The sequence below is a fragment of the Rana temporaria genome, chromosome 3 (assembly GCF_905171775.1).
Source record: "Rana temporaria chromosome 3, aRanTem1.1, whole genome shotgun sequence".
In the NCBI taxonomy this organism is placed as follows: Eukaryota; Metazoa; Chordata; class Amphibia; order Anura; family Ranidae; genus Rana; species Rana temporaria.
The window spans coordinates 138,609,341-138,630,536 of NC_053491.1; the positions used below are offsets into that span (position 1 = coordinate 138,609,341).

At 39.7% G+C, this 21,196-nt stretch overlaps 1 protein-coding gene across 3 annotated transcripts in view; it reads right to left on the reverse strand.

The window, feature by feature from the left end:
• SLC26A5 (solute carrier family 26 member 5) overlaps positions 1 to 21,196 on the reverse strand; it is an 89,516-nt gene that overhangs the window by 55,482 nt on the left and 12,838 nt on the right. For all 3 annotated transcript variants that reach the window (XM_040343491.1, XM_040343490.1, XM_040343492.1), the window contains exons 2-4: positions 15,975 to 16,156; positions 7,381 to 7,520; positions 2,613 to 2,723 (exon numbers count right to left, since the gene is read on the reverse strand). In XM_040343491.1, the coding sequence (XP_040199425.1) occupies positions 2,613 to 2,723; positions 7,381 to 7,520; positions 15,975 to 16,129 (406 nt within the window). In that variant the 5' untranslated portion in view covers positions 16,130 to 16,156. The remainder of the gene's footprint in view (positions 1 to 2,612; positions 2,724 to 7,380; positions 7,521 to 15,974; positions 16,157 to 21,196) is intronic.

Genomic DNA, 21,196 nt, shown 5'->3' on the forward strand with positions numbered 1-21,196 from the left:
ATATATATATATATATATATATATATATATATATATATATATATATATATATATATATATATATATATATATATATACACACACACACACACACACAAAATTATATACACACACATTTTCTTAGCCATTTACTAATGCTAGCAGCATGAGGATTAAAATAAATCAGCATTGATTGAGAGAGTGAAGTTCTACTTTAATGACAGTTCTAATTCTCTAACCTACACCGGATTAGATTAGGTTGCTATAATCATTGCAGGTACTCATTCAAAACAACATAATAAATCTTTGTGTTTTAGCATCTCAAGGTTCTAGCAAAATGTGTAGCGCTGTGATTCCCTGAAAGAACACCACATATCACCACAATACAGTGACAAGTGTGGGTCTCATGTTTGAAAAATGTGACATTTAAAAATGCGTCTTACAGGACAGAGGGAGCTCTCAGGATGAATATGAAACATCTATTGGTGTCCCATTGATGGGTACATGAAAAGCCATTACAAGCACAATCCCCATTTATGAAATGAACTTCGTAAGGTTCTTGTGCTTGATGTGATCATCATTTCTTGTATCGGATGTACCTTCTCTAGCTGTATTACTCTTGGTTCAAGACGACATTGTTCATGTTCAAGGCTAAAAACTGTGTGATGTGCCCAAAATACAGAATAAAAAAAAAAAAAAAAAAAAAAAGGGAAGTAGAATCCAATTGTGGATTTGGTATGCATTAATAGGACAGCATTCTTTAAATTAACACTTTCCCCAAACTTTCGCTAGGAAAGTCGGACATGTTTTAGTGTTGCATTTGAAAATGAAATGCTGTTCAGTGCTAAAAGCACATATGCTACAGCTTAAAAAAAAAAAAAAAAAAAAAAAAATGATGTCTTTATTTTTTAATCAAAAATTTTCATGTGCTATAAAATTAAAACCATATAGTTTGATAAAACAGACCATCTGAAAGTGTTTTGTTTACATTTTTTTCTCACGGTTATTGTTATAGTAAACATTCTTGAAAACAAAATGTGACATTACCACATTTCTGACCATTTTACTGCTCTGAAGCTGGGGCCAACTTTTGCGTCCGTTAAAGAAGAAGGAATTGCTTGCACACTCGGATCCAAAAAGATGCAGTAGAAAACCCTGTTAGACTTACCGGTAACGGTATTTCCAGGAACCTTCCAGGACAGCGTCTATTTCAAGTAGCTGTCCTGGAAGGTGAGAGGGGAAAAATACTTGGTCATAAGTCAGACAAGCTTGCAAAGATGGAAAAGTTGACGCGTTTCACACATAAAAATCGTGCTGGTTCACAACCGTTGACGGTGGTGAGCCAAGATTAGCATTTCGAACCAGGTGTGTCCAATTGTTGCCTGAGGCGGTGTGTGCGCCCTTGTTTGTAGCCTTGTGTGCCAGTTGGCTTCCTGACGCTAGTCCTGTCCTTGGAGATAAACTCATGCATGCAGACAGCCTGCACAGTTCGAACCGTTAGGCAGGCAGATCGATCAACTTGGATACAACCAGCCTGCCGAATTATCTTGCGATTATCGCTAGCAGCTGCCGATTATGCATTCCACAGTGCTCGATTTTTCATTGGCATGGTCCAAGTATACAATCAAACATTTTCCTGCCCTTAGAGGATTGTAACGTGTAACTGTGGAAAATGTTGTTACCCTAGTACTACAAGAGAATACATTTTTTTTTTTAAATATAATAAATATATAATATAATACATATCTTCCAGCACTCCTCTTGCACATGGAAAAAAACAAAACAAGGTTTGTAATATCCCAACATTCTCTGTTCTAGACCAGGCACATTTTTACCATCTCTAAATGATGCTGTACAATTCTCTTTCCCAAACAAAGGAGCAACACAAAAGATTAGTTACTAGGTACAGAAGTCACACATTAATCATCTACTTCCTGCTAGAAGGTGTCATGAATCATCCTACCTAGGTAACTGCTAATTAGATCTCACTGCATCTGTTCTCTGAAATTACTCCTGTATACTGAAAGTCAAATATTATGATAACATTATTAGGCCACAAAGAAAGTATAATTAACGTTTTCTTATCTACCGCAAGGCCAATAAAACAAGATAGGCAAGAAAAACTCTGCCTACCATGCAAAAGCCGTTTTCAACAATATGACATGCTATTCTCACCTGAAAGTGACACAGGCAGTATTTATTTCACTCAAACACTAAAAGAATCAGAAACTTGTAATGTCCTTTACCTCCCCACTGCACAAAGAAACAAGTGCCACCCAAGATTTCTGGTTTCTTTTGTTCAGGCCAACACTCTATTCTCTATGTGTACCCCAGATCAAAAAAATAGCCAATTTTAAATGAGGAAAATTAAAAAAAAAAAAAAAAAAAAAAAGTTAAACAGTCTGCGATTTTGCAGCTGCTGAGAAGGTGAGCAGTTTTGAGATTCTTTATTTTTTACACCAATTTCTAATGGGGAGGGAATGAGATCTTCAATAATAGGGGATACGGTCAGCCACAGAGCATGGAAACGACAAAACAGATTCAGTATCATCTGCATCAGGGTCATTTACTTCTAAATGTGCTGCCCTGTTACAAGAACTTAGCTTTATCACAAAATGATAGGTTCGGAATACCTATTGATATGTGTCTTGATGTTCCAAAGAAGGTATACAGGAACACTGGATAAAATGAAGAATATAGTCCAAACACTGGGGGTACAGCTGCTAGCAAGGCATACGCTAAACCTAAAAAAAACAAAAAAAGACAAAAACAAACAGTTGAAAACAAGAAAGCACATAATTACCTGCATCTAAGTGGTATTTATTTAAAAGATGATCCATTACCTCGGTTTTTCTGATGTATAAAGACATCATGGTGAATGTTTATTTGTAGAATAAAGATTTTATATACAGTGGCAAGAAAAGGTATGTGAACCCTTTGGATTAACCATTTTCTGCAGTCATTTGCCATAAAATATTTAGCATTAACCCAAGTCACAATAGACAAACACAATGGGGGGTTATTTACGAAAGGCAAATTCACTTTGCACTACAAGTGCAAACTGCACTTGGAAGTGAAGTCGCTGTAAATCTGAGGGGTAGATCTGAAATGAAGGGAAGCTCTGCTGATTTTATCATCCAATCATGTGCAAGCTAAAATGCTGTTTTTTCCCTTGCATGTCCCCCCTCAGATCTACAGCAACTGCACTTCCAAGTGCACTTTGCACTTATAGAAATGGAAAAATGTGTATACCCTGCACTGCCAACAATGAGTAAATGGTAGCTGCTAACACGGCTGGTCTTCCCAGTGATTGGTTTTGCAGGGCGAGGGGTGTTAGCACAAGTTTGCATATTGGAGGACTGACCACATTACCTATAAAGGTAATGTTGTCAGTTTAAAATAGGAAAGCTGGAGGACTGCAACATCACCACCAGCCTGGGGATCCCATTTACAGCACAGCTCCCAGTTTCTTCCATCTATCTACCTAATAGAAGATAGGATGATCGGTTAAGTTGTGATTCTGCCATGGATCGTTTATGACATCAGTCATTACAAGCCTTTTTTGACTTTTGGTGGCATATGTCATCCTAAGTCAACGTGCTCTGGTAAGCCTGCATTGCTTTCGGTGGCGGGATTATTGCACATTGGAGAAGTCACTTATTGAATTTGCTCACTCATTCACTTGATTGACTTTGATTCATACGGACTTTTATATCTTGCACTGGTTGATTTTATTTGCTTTGTGTTTCTTTTCAAACCAATAGGTGCAATAGTTTATGTTGTATCATGTGCTAGTGGCACATTTTTTGATGCACATTTATAGTGCTCTTATTTTATATATTGTTATGCGTTTTCATATTTTCACATTCACTGGTTATTGATCTTGTCATTATCCAAGCGCTACACATTTATTTTTCCTTTGTCACTTTGCACTTATAGTTTGCACTTGTAATGCAAAGTGGATTTGCCTTCCGTAAATAACCCCCAATATGCTACACAAACAACTATAATCTCTTGTCTTTATTGAACACATCCATTAAAACATTCACAGTACTGGAGGAAAACTTAGTAAACCCATGGACTTAATGCTGTCATAAGGAGGTTTGACCAGCTATTGACTTCAAGCAAGCACTTTTGGTAGCTCTGGGTCAGACCTGCACAACGTTCAGAAGTAATTTTTGACCATTCCACTTTATCAACTACTCTTGATTGTTGTCTTTAGAGAATTTTTTTGTGAGGCATGGTTCACATCAGCTGATGCTTCTTATGTACAGCAATCTTAAAATGTTTGAGTGTCATATCAAATCAAAGTGGCTCTAAACCACACCTCTAAACTCATTTCAATAATTGGACTCCAGGTGTGCAAACTACTAACTTCAATTAGCATTCATTGAAGAACTTAGTCAATGAGTTCACTTACTTTTTCATCAATCACTGTGAGTGTGTCATGGGCGTGTTCAATAAAGAAGCAACCTTTTAGAAAAGTTTGTGTTTTATCAGCATAGGCACATTCTGTTGCTTTATTGTTGTGACTTAGGAGGATCAGATCACATTTTACTGCAGAAAACCAGTTAATTCCAAGGGGTTGACATAATTTTTCTTGCCACTGTAGTAAATAAAGCTTTAGCAAATCCCATGTCATATGTGCCTGCTTTGCATGTTGTTAGGTCATATAATAAACAGTCAAATAGTAAGAAAAGATGATTAAAAAGAAAATGTAAATTAAAGTAAAAAAGGTTGAACTTTGACAGCTGAGGTCCTCATCTGTGTACTACAGCAGCTATAAGCTGCAATTTGAGCATTGATCGACATAAGCAGGAATTTCTGTTCAGTGATTTTTTATTTTCTTTAAAATATGTAAAAAACAGACAGACATTCACATAGTACAGTTGTAAATTGTAAATTTTACTACATTGTAGTTAGCTACAGCGCTAAACAGGCCCCACTTATACCTACGCTTCCTGTTGCTTGTAGCTGAAAGCCTGTCACTACAAAAAGAACATGAGCTACTTTTCAGGTAGGATTGAGTGTTTTGGGCCCCATAGACTTCAATGGGAACTCCCTAAAATGCTTAACCACTTCAGTCTCGAGAGCACTTACCCCCTTCCTGACCAGGCCCTTTTTTTGCGATACGGCACTGCGTCGTGCAACGTTGTACCCAAACAAAATTGACGTCCCCTTTTCTCCACAAATAGAGCTTTCTTTTGGTGGCATTTGATCAGCTCTGCGATTTAATTTTTTTTGCGTTACAAACACAAAAAAAGGGGCAATTTTTATCGGGACTGTGACATTGTGGCAGACAGATTTGACACTTTTTTTGGGACCACCGACATTTATACAGCGATCAGAGCTAAAAATAGCCACTGATTACTGTATAAATGTCACTGGCAGGGAAGGAGTTAACACTAGGGGGCGATCAAAGGGTTGAATGTGTTTCCTCAGCGTGTTCCAACTGTAGAGGGGATGGGACTGCCTGAAGGAGGAGACCGATCGGTGTTCCTATATACTAGGAACAAACGGTCTCCTCTCCCCTGCCAAAACGTGGATGTGTGCGTTTATACACTCAGGAGCGATCATAGGTGCCCGGCGGACATCACAGCCATGCGCATAAGCTCCTCAGTACCGCGGCGGACTTGCGCCCCCTATACCCCTTAAAAGCGGCTGCCGCACCGCTACAGCAATTCACACAGGGGAGAGACTCTGCCGCCAGCAAACGATGGCGGGCGGACAGCAAGCAGTAAAAGTGTTACTAAACCCAGTAATATGAAAATGGCAAATCTTTTTACATTAACATACTGCCACTATATACCTTTTTGGGTGAGCTGTATACCACAGTTACATGATAAACTCCACAGTTTCTCCAGTGATGAGAGTTCAGGAAAGAGGAGATTTTCACTACAGCCTGTATACACGCCCACATGTGTGATGTCAATATCATGTGACCTGGCTAGCTCTGAGAACAAGTAAATGTTCTCTCTAGTATAAAAGACACAACCGAGCATGTGCAGGTCAGCTACCCTTCCTGTTAGACAGTGTGAGTGTGTGTAGGATCTATGCATACAGGATAAGACAACCTTTTTACACAATGCAGAGTATTAACTCCTTAAGTTCCACAGTGAGTATAACAAGAATTGCTATGCTGCATATACAGACAGATTTTACTGTTGTGGGTTTAGTAACACTTTAATTTGAGTGTTTTTCAGCCTATATTAACTGATCTCCTCCCCCTAGCGATTTTCATTGGCTAAAACAAAGCCTGAAGCTTGAATACACATGTAAAATGCCTGTATACACTTGCAAAAAAATAATAAATATTCGCTCTGCTCAGGTGTGAATGCAACCCGATATATTTTCTGCATGGAATGCAAAAAAAAAAAAAAAAAAAATCTCACCCAATTCAGCACTGTCTGAAGCAGCACTCTGTGTCCTTCCACCCGCTATCAAACCCTTGGCTCCCGTTCCGGTCACTCAAATCCTGTGAAGAGGGAGCAGGGAACGGGGCAGAGCCACGCTGTCTGTCTATGGATGCAGGCAGAATGGCTCAGGATCAAGCCTGCAGGTGTGCCACCATAGTAAGCAGCTTCCCGAGGATATGCAGAAAAGAGGAGGAGATTCTGGGCTGCTCTGTGCAATTTAATTTCACAAAGTAGGTAAGCATATCATGTCTGTTGGTAAAAAAACAAAAAAAAACAAAAAAAAACGCACTACTTCCCATCCCGCATATTGTGATACGACATCCGCAGAAGGGATCTACCATCCTGAACGGGCTCACACATCACCGAGGGGGGCGCACACATCACCGAGTAGCCGACGCACATGCCCGCCGGCCTGCGATGTCCGCCGGGTTCCGGCGATCGTGACAGGGCAGGAAAACACACAGATCCACGTCCTGTCAGGGACAGATTGTGTGTTCCTAGTATATAGGATAACCGATCGGTATCCTCCCGTAGTCAGTCCCATCCCCCACCATATTGGCCTAAATTTGAAAAAAAAATAATAATAGATAGATATAGGATATTATAGCAAAAAAAAAAAAAAAAAAAAGTTTCTCAACCTTGATGCTTTTTTGCTTATAGTGCAAAAAATAAAAAAACGCAGAGGTGATCAAGTACCACCAAAAGAAAGCCCGATTTGTGGGGGGGGGGGGGGAATAATTAAGCATTTCATGACCGTGCAATTGTCATTCAAATTGTTACAGTGCTGAACGCTGGCCTGGGCAGGAAGGGGGTGAAAATGCCCTGTATTGAAGTGGTTAAAGAAGAGTTTACAATCACTTTAAACTGGTTAATCAGATAGACAACCCAATACCTCAGTCATGCAGGGTTGCACTTTTGGCTACAGTGAAAGCGTTCCAGATTCCACAGACAATATTTTGGCTTTTCACAGTTGTGTTATACTGACCTTGGGGAAGCTGCATGACCCCTGTGCTCAGGCCTGAAACAATATCTCCAATGAGATACTCTTTCACTGGGTACCGTGGCAGCCATTTTAAGATTGGAAGAAAGCTGCACAGCTGAGACTTTGCCCTCTTAGCCGTACACCTGTAAAAACGTAAAAAAGAGAAATATATATTAGTACAAAAAAAAAAAAAAAAAAAACACCCTTCTGCTTGCCCATCATTGAAAGAATATAAATTATATATATACACACACACACACACATATATTACTGGAATTCGTTGTTTCTCTATAGTTTGGTGTGCTTTATTTGGTTAAAAAGTTAACTCAAGACACCAGGTGAGCAAACGTTGCATACAGCCAATCACTATAGATTTATTGTAGATGTAATTACTGTGCCGTTTTGGAACATTTGTAAACTATGATGCACTAGCACTGGATGTGAGAAATACAACACTGCTATGTCACATAACATCCGATGGGAAGAAATTATAATTAAAAAGGTAAAACATAGCTATCCATTTGGAGTAACCAGATGGACCCCCCTCAAAAAAATAAATAATAAAAAAAAAAAAAAAAAAAAAAAAAAAAAAAGCAGCAGGAGGTTACGGCACAGTACTTATAACAAGTAATATGGGCTCTTTGATGTCTCACGGGTGTTGAAAATAATTGCCAAAATCGATGCATCGCCATTCAGCCTTGAACGATTCTCAATCGATGCAGACAACGGCTGTATCGCGATTGCACGAATGGCGTCATCCCAGCTATAACAGCCACTAGCAAAAAAAAAAAGAAAAATATCACATGTAAAATCCAACAGGCTGAAAAATCGATCGATCAACTTGTCTACATTCAGTCTGCCCATGCATGGTTCAGCAGGAAACGGCCGAGTTTCAAACCGTCTATGGCTGGCTTTACACAGTGCTTCACCTCACTCCTGGTGGCAAATGGAGCAACAGGGGAGCAAAATAAAGGCAAAAACTGAGCGGCTGACCTTGAAGAGGGCAAAAGCACAGGTTGACTTTAAAGGGCACTTTTCACAATGCCCTTGCTGTGCTTTGTCAAATTTCTAAAGCAGTAACCACTACAGCTCACACTTGTGACCCCCTATGGACCAGAGCATATTTAACATTTCTGCTATGTGTCCATTGATGAGTCCATAACGTTGTAATTACTTATGATAAAGAATTGAGATATATTGTTTTTTTGGGGGACAAAACGGGGCTCTCTTGTGACCTAAAGTCCCCTGAGAAGTTTTTTCCATTCGCTTTTTAAGAATGCTTGTTCTATTTACTGCAACATTAATACATTTTTGGTACAAAGCATGTTAAAAGTTAAATTACAAAAGAAATAAAAAAAATTTGCATTAATTTTTCTCATAAAACGCATCAGTAATTTATGGTTCTTAAGGATTTAAAATAAAAACAGATATACCTTAAACCACGCATTTCTAACAGTAAATCCTTTAAAAGTGTTACTAAACCCAGCAATATGAAAATAATTCATCCGTGCGCGAGAATCTGTGGCAAGACTTGAAAGTTGCTAGTCAGTTACTCTCCATCCAATCCGACAGAGATTGAGCTAGTTTGTAAAGAATGGGCAAACATTTCACTCTCTAGATGTGTAAAGCTGTAGAGACATCCCCAAAAATACTTGCAGCTGTAATTGTAGTGAAAGGGGGTTCTACAAAATATTGACTCAGGGGGGCTGAATACAAATGCATGCCAAAATAAATCGTCACGTAATTGCAAAAAAAAAAAAAAGTGAAAAACCATTTATCATTTTCCTTCCACTTCACAATTATGTGCCACTTTGTGTTGGTCGATTACATAAAATACCAACAAAATAAATTTTTGGTTGCAATATGACAAAATGTGGAAAATTTCAAGGGGCATGAATGCTCTTTCAAGCACTGTAAATATAGAATTTATATTACATCCTTATACTGCAACATTCCCCAAACTAGCAAATTGATTGAAATGTTAAGCGATTCTGTCATCCAGCCATAACCACATGAATGTTACAGACTGATAAACTGTGTAATGCGGTTATTAAACAAAGGTGTGTCCAACTAAATAAAGTTTCCATGGTGTGGATGAGATTAGAGACACATTTAGAAGTGCAGTTACAGCTTCTCTGCAGGGTATTACTTAGAAAGTCCTTCCTTCTACCTATTTGTAGTAGGGATACACTGAAATTTCAACGTCCGAAACATATGGTCCGAAAATTAGTTAGAGACTGTGGACATGATACAAAAAGGTGCCAATAATGGCCAACACTAAATTCATATTAATTTAACCACTTCCATACCAGGCCTATTCTGGCACTCCTTGCCTACATGTAAAAAAAATCATTTTTTTTTTTGCTAGAAAATTACTCAGAACCCCCCAAATACTATACAGTTTTTAGCAGACACCCTAGGGAACAAAATGGCAGTAATTGCAACTTGTTATGCCCCACGAAATTTAGGCAACAATTTTTCAAAAGCGTTTTATTTTTTTTGGGAAAAAAAAAAAAAAAAAAATCTGTTTCAAGAATTAAAAAACAAAACAAAAAAATAAAATAAAACAGTTAGAGCCGGTTCACACTGGGGCGACTCATCAGGCGACTCAGCCGCCTGACAAGTCGCGTCCCATTCTATTCAATAGAACCGTTCTAATAGGAGCGACGCAAGTCGCTCCGACTTAGAAAAAGGTTCTTGTACGACTTCGGGGGCGGCTCGGGCGACTTGCCGAGTCACCCCCAAAGTCATGCCGCCCCAGTGTGAACCGGCTCTAAAGTTAGCACAATTTTTTTGTATAATGTGAAAAAAATGTTACGCCGAATAAAATAGATCCAACATGTCACGCATTCAAAAAATGCGCACTCTCGTGGAATGGCGCCAAACTTCGGTACTTAAGAATCTCCATAGGCAACGTTTTAACATCTTTTGTAAGAGGAATGGTGTGCGACATCTCTCCTCCAGGCTGAAAAGCATCAGATAAACCTACCCCCCTTCCCCCCCCCCCCACACACACACACACACACACACACACACACACACATTTACAGCAGAGATCGCCGCTTTATTGACAACCGCGGGCCGGACGTTACGGTCATAACGTCGCGCCCGAGCCTCCGACAGTCAGAGATGACTATGCTCTTTATCCGACGGCGGATTCTGTCTCATTATGAAACACTTGCCGCTGATCGAAGCCCTCAAATCGATCTTCAAACACTGCTCTGGCCGGTGACATGTCTCCCGGAGTTACTTCTGGGTATCGCACAAGAGCCGCCGTTAACGGCTTACTAGCTGAAGCACATGCTGATACAGGGGGTATCTCCTAAACTGTGCAGGTTTAGAAAAATATCCATGGCACAGTTGTGCTCATAAGTCTACATACCCTGGCAGAATTTTTGAGAATATGAACACAAACTTTTCACTCATGGTTAGTGTTTGGCTGAAGCCATTTATCATCAAAACTGGGTTTACTCCTTTTTAAATTATAAGGACAACAAAAACTACCCAAATGACCATGATCAAAAAAAAAAAAAAAAGAAGTTTACATACTCCAGTTCTTCATACCGTGAACAAACGACTTTTTGCTACAGGTAAGCCTATAATAAAGGCTAGCCTGGACATCTCCTAAACCTGCACGTTTAGGAGATATCCCCTGTATCTGCCAAAGTCATCGGCACATGAGCACTGAAGCAACGGCGCGTCGTGCTGTTGCTTCAGTTAGACTGTGCCTTTACCGGCGTCTCCCGCACGCGCAAAACATCGGAAAATGTCGTAAGCACACGTAATTGGCATTCTGCGCATGCGACGGAACATCGAAAATGTCCGTAATTGCCGTTCTGCGCATGCATTTCCGGATTACAAACAAGAGGAAAGTCCAACGAGTTCGTAAGTCGGGGACCCCCTGTACGTCCCATGCACAGCTTCCTGGCTGATGAATGCAAATGTTACTCCAGTATTTTTTCATCTTGCCATCAATTTTGACCAAATTTTCCTGTGCTTTTTGTAGCTTACACATCCCCAAAACATCAGCGATCCACCTCCGTAACCTTTCATGATAGGCCTTGTTGACTCCTCTCCAAATGTAGCGTTTATTGTTGTGGCCAAAAAGCAAAAAACGTTGGTCTTATCGCTCCAAAATTACTTTGTGCCAGAAGGTTTGAGTCTTGTATGTGCCGTTTGGTGTATTGTAAGCAGGATACTTTGTGGCATTTGCATAGTAATGGCTTTCTTCTGGTGACTCAACCACACAGCCCATCTTTCTTCAAGTGCATCTTGAAACAGTCACACCCCCTGTTTTCAGAGAGTCCTGTATTTCGCCTGAAGTTATTTGTGGGATTTTCTTTGCATCCCAAACAATTTTCCTGGCAGTTGTGGCTGAAATTTTAGTTTGTCTACCTGACCATGGTTTGGTTTCAACAGAACCCCTCATTTTCCACTAGATTAGAGTTTGATCACTGCTGATTCTCAATTCCTTGGATATCTTTTTATATACCCTTCCTGTTTTATACAGTTCAATTACCTTTTCCCCACAGATCCTTTGATAACTCTCTTGCTTTCCCCATGACTCAGAATCAGAAATGTCAGTGCAGCACTGGATGAAAGACGCAAGGGTCTCTCAGAAGTCCAGAAACGCATTGAATGAATATATATATATATATATATATATATATATATATATATATATATATATATATATATATATATATATATATATATATATTATATATAACCACTGGAAAAATGGATAACAGGATAAAAAAAAACACACAAAGGCAGGGCTTGATGGGAATAACATTAAAACTTTTATAGTCTTCAAGTAGGTAACAAAATAAATATTGCACTGGAGATAAAATCGATGTAGCTACATAAACTGTAAAAATGGTGCGAGTTTTACCAAACGGTACCAAAAGCAGTCCTAAAAACATGTAGCCAAGTATGATACTGGTATAAAAATGTGTACAACGATACCCCTGTTGAATCCAGATGAAGAGAGGTTAACATCAGTCCGTCGGCATGTAGATGTCCCATGAAGGGAACTATCAGTGGATGGTTGTAGAATCCCAGGTTGATAGAGGGAAGTGTAACAGCCCTTGCGTGTGGCAGATAGTAAGGTCCCGCAGGCATGCAGATATGAAGGCACAGCAAAGGAGCCCTTCAGATGGACACGGCAAGCCCCGCCGGTGTCAGTGATGTTACTGGATCTCCGACGGAACTCCCTGAAGGCCCAGAAGCCGGCGGAGAGGTGTGTACCAATCAAAAGAATTTTAATCGCTCAAAAAGATTTTGATCGATCAAGAAAATTAAAGATTAATCGATTCATTAAAAGTCAATTTGCACAGCCCTAATTTTATATATATATATATATATATATATATATATATACATATATACATATATACACACACATATATACACACACACACACACACACACACACACATACACACACACACACACACACACACTAATTACAAGCAAACAGATCACAGGTGAGGATTATTACCTTTAATAGCCATTCAAACCCCTTTGTGTCAACTTGTGTGCATGTTATCAGGCCAAAATCACCAGGGTATGTAAACTTTTGATCAGGGTCATTTGGGTAGTTTCTGTTGCCAATATGATGTAAAAAGAGTAAACACATTTGAATGCTAATAAATAGCTTTAGAGCCGGTTCACATTGGGGCGACTTGGGATCCGACTTGAAGTCGCCTCAAGTCGCGCTGTCGAGAAAAACAATGCAAGTGAATGGGAGCGGTGTTAATACACACGACTCGAGTCGCTCCGACTTCAAAAGAAGTTCCTGTACTACTTCAATCCGACTTGTAGGCGATTTGTACCCATTGATTTCAATGGAAGTCGCCTCCAAGTCTGACCCAAGTCTGATCACTGTCTTAACTGAAGCGACTTTCCAGGAAGATAACATACATTTCTCAGGCAAACCTCTCCCTCCCCTAGAGCTGATTGTTGTTTGATTGGCCACTGGAAAGTCTCCTGTCCTGGAGACGACTTCAAGTAGTGTTGTAAATCGCCCCAGATCGCCCTGTGGTTCATGCTCAAGTCGTGTCGGAGTCACCTCTGAAAGTCGCGCTGGAAGTCGTGTCGCCCTAGTGTGAACCGACTCCAAGTCAAACACTAACCATGAGTGAAAGAAAAGTTTGTGTTATTCATATTCTCTGAAAAATCGCCAAGAAATCTAATTCTGCCAGGGTATGTAAACCTATGAGCACAACTGTAAGCCTCATTTTAAGCTTACCTGTAGTCAAAAGTGGTTGTAAAGGGTTTACAACTACTTAAATTGCTGCTGCGGCATGTGTACACCTTTAGCTGCTGTCTCAGCAGCGAAAGGGGGTAGGGATTGGGACGGTAAAACTGCAGGGTTTTTACAACCCACCAACTTTACATGTGAATGAGCCCTAAGGTTACCACTGCTGAATTCAACTAGGGCTTATTCACACGTGCAGTAGGCACCTCTGCTCCTCTGAAAAGCGATCAGAGTGTGTTTGACAGGTGGCAAGGAGGCGATAGGTGGTGAGGAGGCAACCTGATTTAAACCCATGATTGCCATGCAATTGTGACATAGTAGTATGACAATTAGAGGTTTAAAACAGGTGTGAGGGGGTGACACTGGATGACACTGTGCCCAGTGATCTTTGACTTCTCCCATGTTGTTCAGGTAGATCACCTCTTTAAGGTTGCCTACCCCTGCTGTACACCATATATTCTATTTTTTTTGTTTTTGTTTTTATTACTTTTCACAACATTACAAGAAGAGACCATCTTAGATGGTAGAACTACAAAAGGTAACAAGAATGTACGATAGATCATCACTCTCACATCTCTCTCCTCACTGTGGCATTAAAGAGTAAAACCCCACCACAAAAACAAAACAAAACAAAAAAAAACAAACACACACACACACACACACACCATCAAGAGACTGACATTTCTATTGCCTAGATGTATATTTGGGGAAATTAAAAGGAAGGAAATATGTGCAAAGTGGCTTGGACAGGTAGGTCTACCCCCCTCCCACCAGTATGATACACTACAAACTCTTCTTCTCATCTGTTCAGAAACAATTTAAATATATCAAGACACCATTATTTATTAGAAGCAACACTCTTATTCTGTAGCTACAAGCTGTAGATAAGTAAAGAGCTTAAAGATTTGCTTTTAAAATCTTTCATTTGTTTCCTATACTCTGAGAAGGTAATTTTGGAGACCTTTTGACAAAAGTGCTCTACAGTTATTTTTGCACTACTGAACTGGGAACATAAAAAAAAAAAAAAAAAAAAAAATTGTAAATTCAGGCTGTGCAAAGTATAGCGAATAAGGGCACAAAATGAACCCTAAACCAGAGATCCCACATTGCAGTCACTACATAAATCGATAGGAATAGAACACAATGGAAATACACAGATGTCACCAACTCCATCCAAATCAGAATTTTACTTTGTATAGTTGCTCTTTAAACACGTGGTGTTTCTTGTATTTTGCAAAAGCTCCAGTGGCATTGTGGCCAGACAACAATGACACATTTCCCAGTAACTTCTCCAAAATTTAAATGAAGACTCACTGTCATTGTAGTTTTACAGAATTGAAGGAGGAACAGAAACCACAATTCGGTACACAGAGGGATGTAAGAATTTGGGACGATACAACCCATAAATGGTCAAATTGCAAACAGAACTTCTTATAGCTTGCTTTCAACAATGGCTTTTTTGCCACTCTTCCATAAAGGCCAAATTTGTGCACGACTAATGGTTGTCCTGTGGACAGATTCTCCCACCTGAGCTGTGGATCTCTGCAGTTACCATGGGCCGCTTCTCCAATTAATGCTCTCCTTGCCCGGCCTGTCTGTTTAGGTGGACAACCATGTCTTGATAGGTTTGCAGTTGTGCCACACTCCATTTTTAAATGATGAATTGAACAGTGCTTCACAAGATATTAAAAGTTTGGGATATTTTTTTTACAACCTAACCCCACTTTAAAACGTCTCCACAACTTTATCCTTGACCTGTCTGGTGTGTTCCTTGGCCTTCATGATGCTGTTCACTAAGGTTCTCTAAACAAACCTTTGAGGGCTTCACAGAACAGTTGTATTTATACAGAGATTAAATTACCCACAGGTGGACTCTATTTACTATTCAGGTGACTTCTGAAGGAAATTGGTTCCACTAGATTTTAGTTAGAGATATCAGAGTAAAGGGGGCTGAATACAAATGCACGCCATAATTTCCAGATATTTGTAAAAAATATTGATAAGCATTTATTTTTTTCCTTCCACTTCACAATTATGTGCCACTTCGTTTTGGTCTATCACACAAAATCCCAATAAAATACATTTGTACCTTTTTGGATGCAACATGACTAAATGTTGAACATTTCCAGGGGGTATGAATATTTTTTCATGGCAATGTACAACAAAAACCTCAGTTTTCAGTGGCCGCCTCATCTTTAAACTGAAGATGAGGTTTACTCCTCTAATACTTAGTCAAGTAAAATGTTTTCTCTGCAGTTTGATGCAACATTGAAGTGTGGAACGCCACCAAATACTACAAAAATAAATAAAACTGGCAAGGTATAAAATGTCTCACCTGCAAGAGTGTGAAATTCTATGGAGGCAAGACACTGGCTCTTTCTTCCTTGGGTGCAAATGTTCTTGGATATATTCCTGGGTGTATACAGGCCTCTCTACGCAGTACTTATGTCTCTGACAAAGGCAGTCATCTTCCCCTGAAGCTAGTTCCATAGCACATTTCAGGTCTTCGGTTTGTATCTGCAGAGGGCAAAACTAGGTTTTACTATATACACATATACATAATGACAATATCAATCTTTACTGTATAATGAAATGATTGGCAAAAATCTTAATATAAAATAAGTAAAATAGCAAAATCAGGACATAGAAAAGAAAAACTGGAATCGGTTTGAATCTGTGCATGTGAAGCAGTGTTCAGCCTGTTCGCTGCATTTTTGACCCAAAGGCATATGATGCACCTAAAAACATGCAGGATGTGAAGACAGCCAATATTATGTTCTTTATACTTCATGACCTAACTTCAGCTATTTGTCCTATTTAAATACTGCGTTTGGCTCCATTCACACCTCAGCGTAGGTGATCTGCCACGTATTGCTGCGGCGACAAAACGCGGCGTTTTAAACATTGTTTTTTTGCTGGAGGGGTGATTTTTTACATGGTCGGCTATGCCCGAACGCCAAAGCCGCCCGAAAAAAAGGGTCCGGGACTTCTTTTGAGCTTCAGGCGTCTCCATAGCCGACCATGTAAAATCACCCCTCCAGCGTATTAGGGGCGGCTGCGGCGTCGTGCTTCAGGCGTATATACGCCTAGGTGTGAATGCAGCCCAGAAACATTACATTCACCAGCAGATACATAGAGAACTGACAGCTGGTGTAACATTGGCTACAAACAGCCTATAGAGTGCTGTGATCTGGCGTTGGGATGGGTAGTTCGAACAAAATCGAGTCAGGATGAGTGCTGCTTAGCTATTCTCAGCAAGCTTTGCATTCACCAAATGAACACAAAGCTTCCTCTGATTGGCTGAGGCAGAGGTTGCATCATCATCCACCCGCCTCTCCACCTCCGCCAAATCAGAGGAGACTTTATATTCATTCAGAAAAATCACAAACTTTCTGTGAATGGTTGAGCAGTGCTCAGCTAAAATCAATTATGTTTCAGGAGCTGGATAAGAAGTCTCTATTCCACTGTCGGAACACAGAGCTGCATAATGATACTTATCGTTTATAAAGCTGACAGCGAGCGCATCTGTTAGTGAAGGGATTTGTTTATTTGGACCAGCTTAGATTTTCTCAACCGTTGAAAGCCCAACTCTGGCCAAAACTATTTAATATATATATATATATATTAACCCCTGTTGAGTTGTATTGCTGTTTTTGTCCCAACTGAGGAAATCCAGTGACAAGGGAAAGGACCCTTCCTGAGAGAGCAAGTTTCTCAGATGCACACATATAGCAACAAAAATACTTTAGTAGAGTGGGGGAGATAGAATCTCTGCAAGGTTGTTATTGCAGTCTGCACCTTCCTGCCCTGAAGACCCTGGGTCAAACGCTGAGAATTTTTAAAAACAATTTTTATGAAATTATATGAATTTTAAAAATTCTATATAGCACATGGGCCAATTTATAAAATGGTAATTAATGTTTAGTAAATAATGGTCTACCATTATTGGAGCTTTCATGGAATGCAGCTACTTATGAGCCATTTAGTTGTTTCCTTACTAGTTAGCAATATGCGTTTTCTAAATCACAATTGTAACAGTAATACACTTCCACAATTGCAAAATATATATCTAAAATTTTTCTCCTAGACAGCACTAAAAGTCCTTTAAAAAATACACAGGAAGTTGCTCATGTGTTTTATGGGTGCTCAGATGAGTTATATCCTGACATGAAGTAACTGCTGACTGCTAGTGTACACACAATTCCTCATTAGTCCATGCCTGTCATCTACTCTTATTACAAAAGACAGCCGTCACTCAAAACTACACTGCTGACGTGAGTACATTATGGTCTCCTGAGGCCAACTGCTGCTTTTGAAATTTTAGGACTGCTGTACTGATAAGAAAAAATAAATATATATATGTAAGAGATACATTACATAGCTAGTCTGGTTAAAAAAAAAAAAAGAAAAAAAAAAAAAAAGACCATCCAGTTCAAATAAAGAATCATATGTGTATACCTAATAAAAAAACATTCCTTCTGCAACAAGAGACAGGCTTTAGCAAATACACTGAAAATCACTACAAGTACGAGGCATGGTACAAAAACAGGAATGCTGGAGAAAGGTCAGCAGACTGACCAGAAAAACAAGACCAGGTGTTCTTCTAAAAGCAAACAAAAAAATCTCATGTTAAAATGACCTAAAAACGGATTTGAAAAAACGCAGTATGATAAAAAAAAAAAAAAAAAAAAGTGTTTGGACGTGGAGCCGAAAGGATAGTTCAAGGTCACATCTAGAACCTTGGCATGCGGGGGACGGGCTGATCGTAGTGCTATTGATCTTGGACAGAGAAATCAGGGAAAGAGGCATGTGGGGGAGGAAAAATGATGAGCTCAGTTTTGGATAGATTGAGTTTTAGAAAGTGGTGTGACATCCAAGCCGATATGTCTGCTAGTAAATTAGTGACATGTAAGGAGACTGAAGGAGTAAGCTCATAGGTAGAGAGATAGATTTGGGTGTCGTCAGCATAGAGATGGTATTGGAAGCCATGGGAGGCCATTACCTGACTCAGGGAGGTCTAGATGGAGAATAAGAGAGGTCCAAGAACAGAACCTGGGGGGACCCTGACAGAGAAAGGGAAGAGGAAAGCGACAATGAAGGTCTGGTTGGATAAATAGGATGAGAACCAGAGAGGAGTACAGTCACAGAGACCAAAGGTGTGGAGCTTTTTGACCAGAAGTGAGTGATCCACTGTGTCAAAGGCAGAAGAGGTCTAAAAGTCGGAGTACAGAATAGTGTCCATTGAATACAGCTGTAAGCAGATCGTTTGAGTTTTAGGAGATCGGTTTTCGTGGAGTGTTGAGGGCGGAATCCAGACTGAAGGAGATTAAGAAGTTTTTTATGTTTCCGTGCATTGCATGTAGGGCAGCCCACCCTTAGGGTTGCCAACTGTCAGTAAATTTATGAACAAAAATCTGTAATTTTTGCATCTGACATGAATATCCATTACGGACATGCAATCGGAAAGTCGATAATGGACAGATGTGCTGTGGCATCATAAGGATTGGCATGTGCATAAACACCTGTGTTTGCAGAAGTGTAGGGGTCAGTGTTAATTTCGTTGGCTAAATTTTTTTTTAGTGAACTAAATTAATACCATTTTAGTCGACTAATACAATTGAGATGACCAAAATACGACTAAAGTGGCAGTTTAGTCAAGACTAAAAACTAAATAAAAATTTGACTTCAAAATTAACACTGGTCTATAGTGCATGTTCATACCTCAATACTATAAATAAAATTAGATTTTTCACTTCAGCAGTATATAATGAGTTTGGAAATTGTAGGAGACATTTTAACCAATGCATTACAAATTGAATAACACCCATTCGATTTTAGACGACTAAAAACGTACTGGAGATTTAGTCGACTAACTACGACTAAAACAAAAAACTAGGGCTGTTACTGATTAAAATTTTCGTGTTCGATTAATCGTTTTTTTTTTAAATCGATTAATCGACTAACTTCGATTAATTATAACGCACCTACAGATCCAACTAATTTTAGCTGATCTCCTTGCATTGCAACTCTGTATTAGTCAGTGGTAAATGTGGTATACACTATATACAATCACCCGACACTAGTTAGCACTGTAGCACTGACGCAAGTCATTTTTTCTTATTAAACTTTAGGAAAAAACGTAGAAAGTTAATTTAAAGCGGGGGTTCACCCTAAAAAAAAATTATAACATTACATTGAGCTCACTTCCGACATTGACAGTATGCTGATCTTTTTTTTTTTTTTTTTTGCCGTACATACCGTTGTATCGTTATTTCCCCCCCCGGCTTCCGGGTAGTGAATCCCGCTGGAGTGGGCGTTCCTATGCACAGGCTAAGTCATTGACGTACGACAAAAGCTTCCCCCCGGCACATATGGCCGCATCACGAGTTGCCGAAAGAAGCCGGACTGCGAGTCAGCTCTATACGGTGCTATACGGCGCCTGCGCGCACTGACGCTCGGCTTCTTTCGGCAACTCGTGACGTGGCCATATCGCCCGGGGGGAAGCTTTTGTCATACGTCAATCACTTAGCCTGTGCATAGGAACGCCCACTCCCGCGGGATTCACTACCCGGAAGCCGGGGGGGGGGGGGGGGGGAAATAACGATACAACGGTATGTACGGCAAAAAAAAAAATGATCAGCATACTGTCAATGTCGTAAGTGAGCTCAATGTAATGTTAGAATTTTTTTTAGGGTGAACCCCCGCTTTAACTTTAATTATAAAACGTATCTAGTATATTAACTGTCAGTCACTTTATAGTAGGCAAGTAGGCATCACTTTAGCCAGTCACACAGACATACCAGATTGTTTACATTTTCTGGAAGCAGACATGATTGCATTTTATTGACAATATACCCTGAAGAACTGAACAGTCTTTCGCACGGAACAGATGTTGCCGTTACACAAAGAATTGTCTGCACAAAACTGCTTAGGACAGGAAAACAATGGTTATTTTTGCCCCCTTTCCCTGATGGAGCCTGATGCATCCTCCTGCTCCACAGATGTAAAAGGTACCTCAATCCAATGGGTGCAGTTTGCTCACATCCAGCAGGGTAAGTCTCACTGTCTAGGCTGTCCGCTGACGTCAAGAATTTTGATCGATCGAAAAAATTAAAGATTAAATCGAGGAATTAATCTTTAATTTCCCCAGCCCTACAAAAAACAATTGCAGAAGACTAAAATGGGACTAAAACGCCATTTTAGTCCCAAGACTAAAACTAAATTGAAATTTGCTGCCAAAATTAACACTGGCAGGGGTGCCATTAACAATTAATGGGTAGCGCGTTTCTGCGCTAGACGCAATTTTGCACATATTCCCGACATGCATCTAGCCTAAAAAGCTTATCTAAATTCAACAAAGTAACATTTCAACACAAGTTACACATCATATGTTTTTCCTGCATTCATTTTATTTTTACCTAGTAATCCTGCCACCAACTGTTCCTGTTGTAGGAAAAACTCCCACAAATGGTACTGTATTCATTAGGGGTGCAACATCATGTGTACCGGGCGTTATAGAAGAATCAGATTTGTGCTTTCAGTTCCCCTCTGGATTGG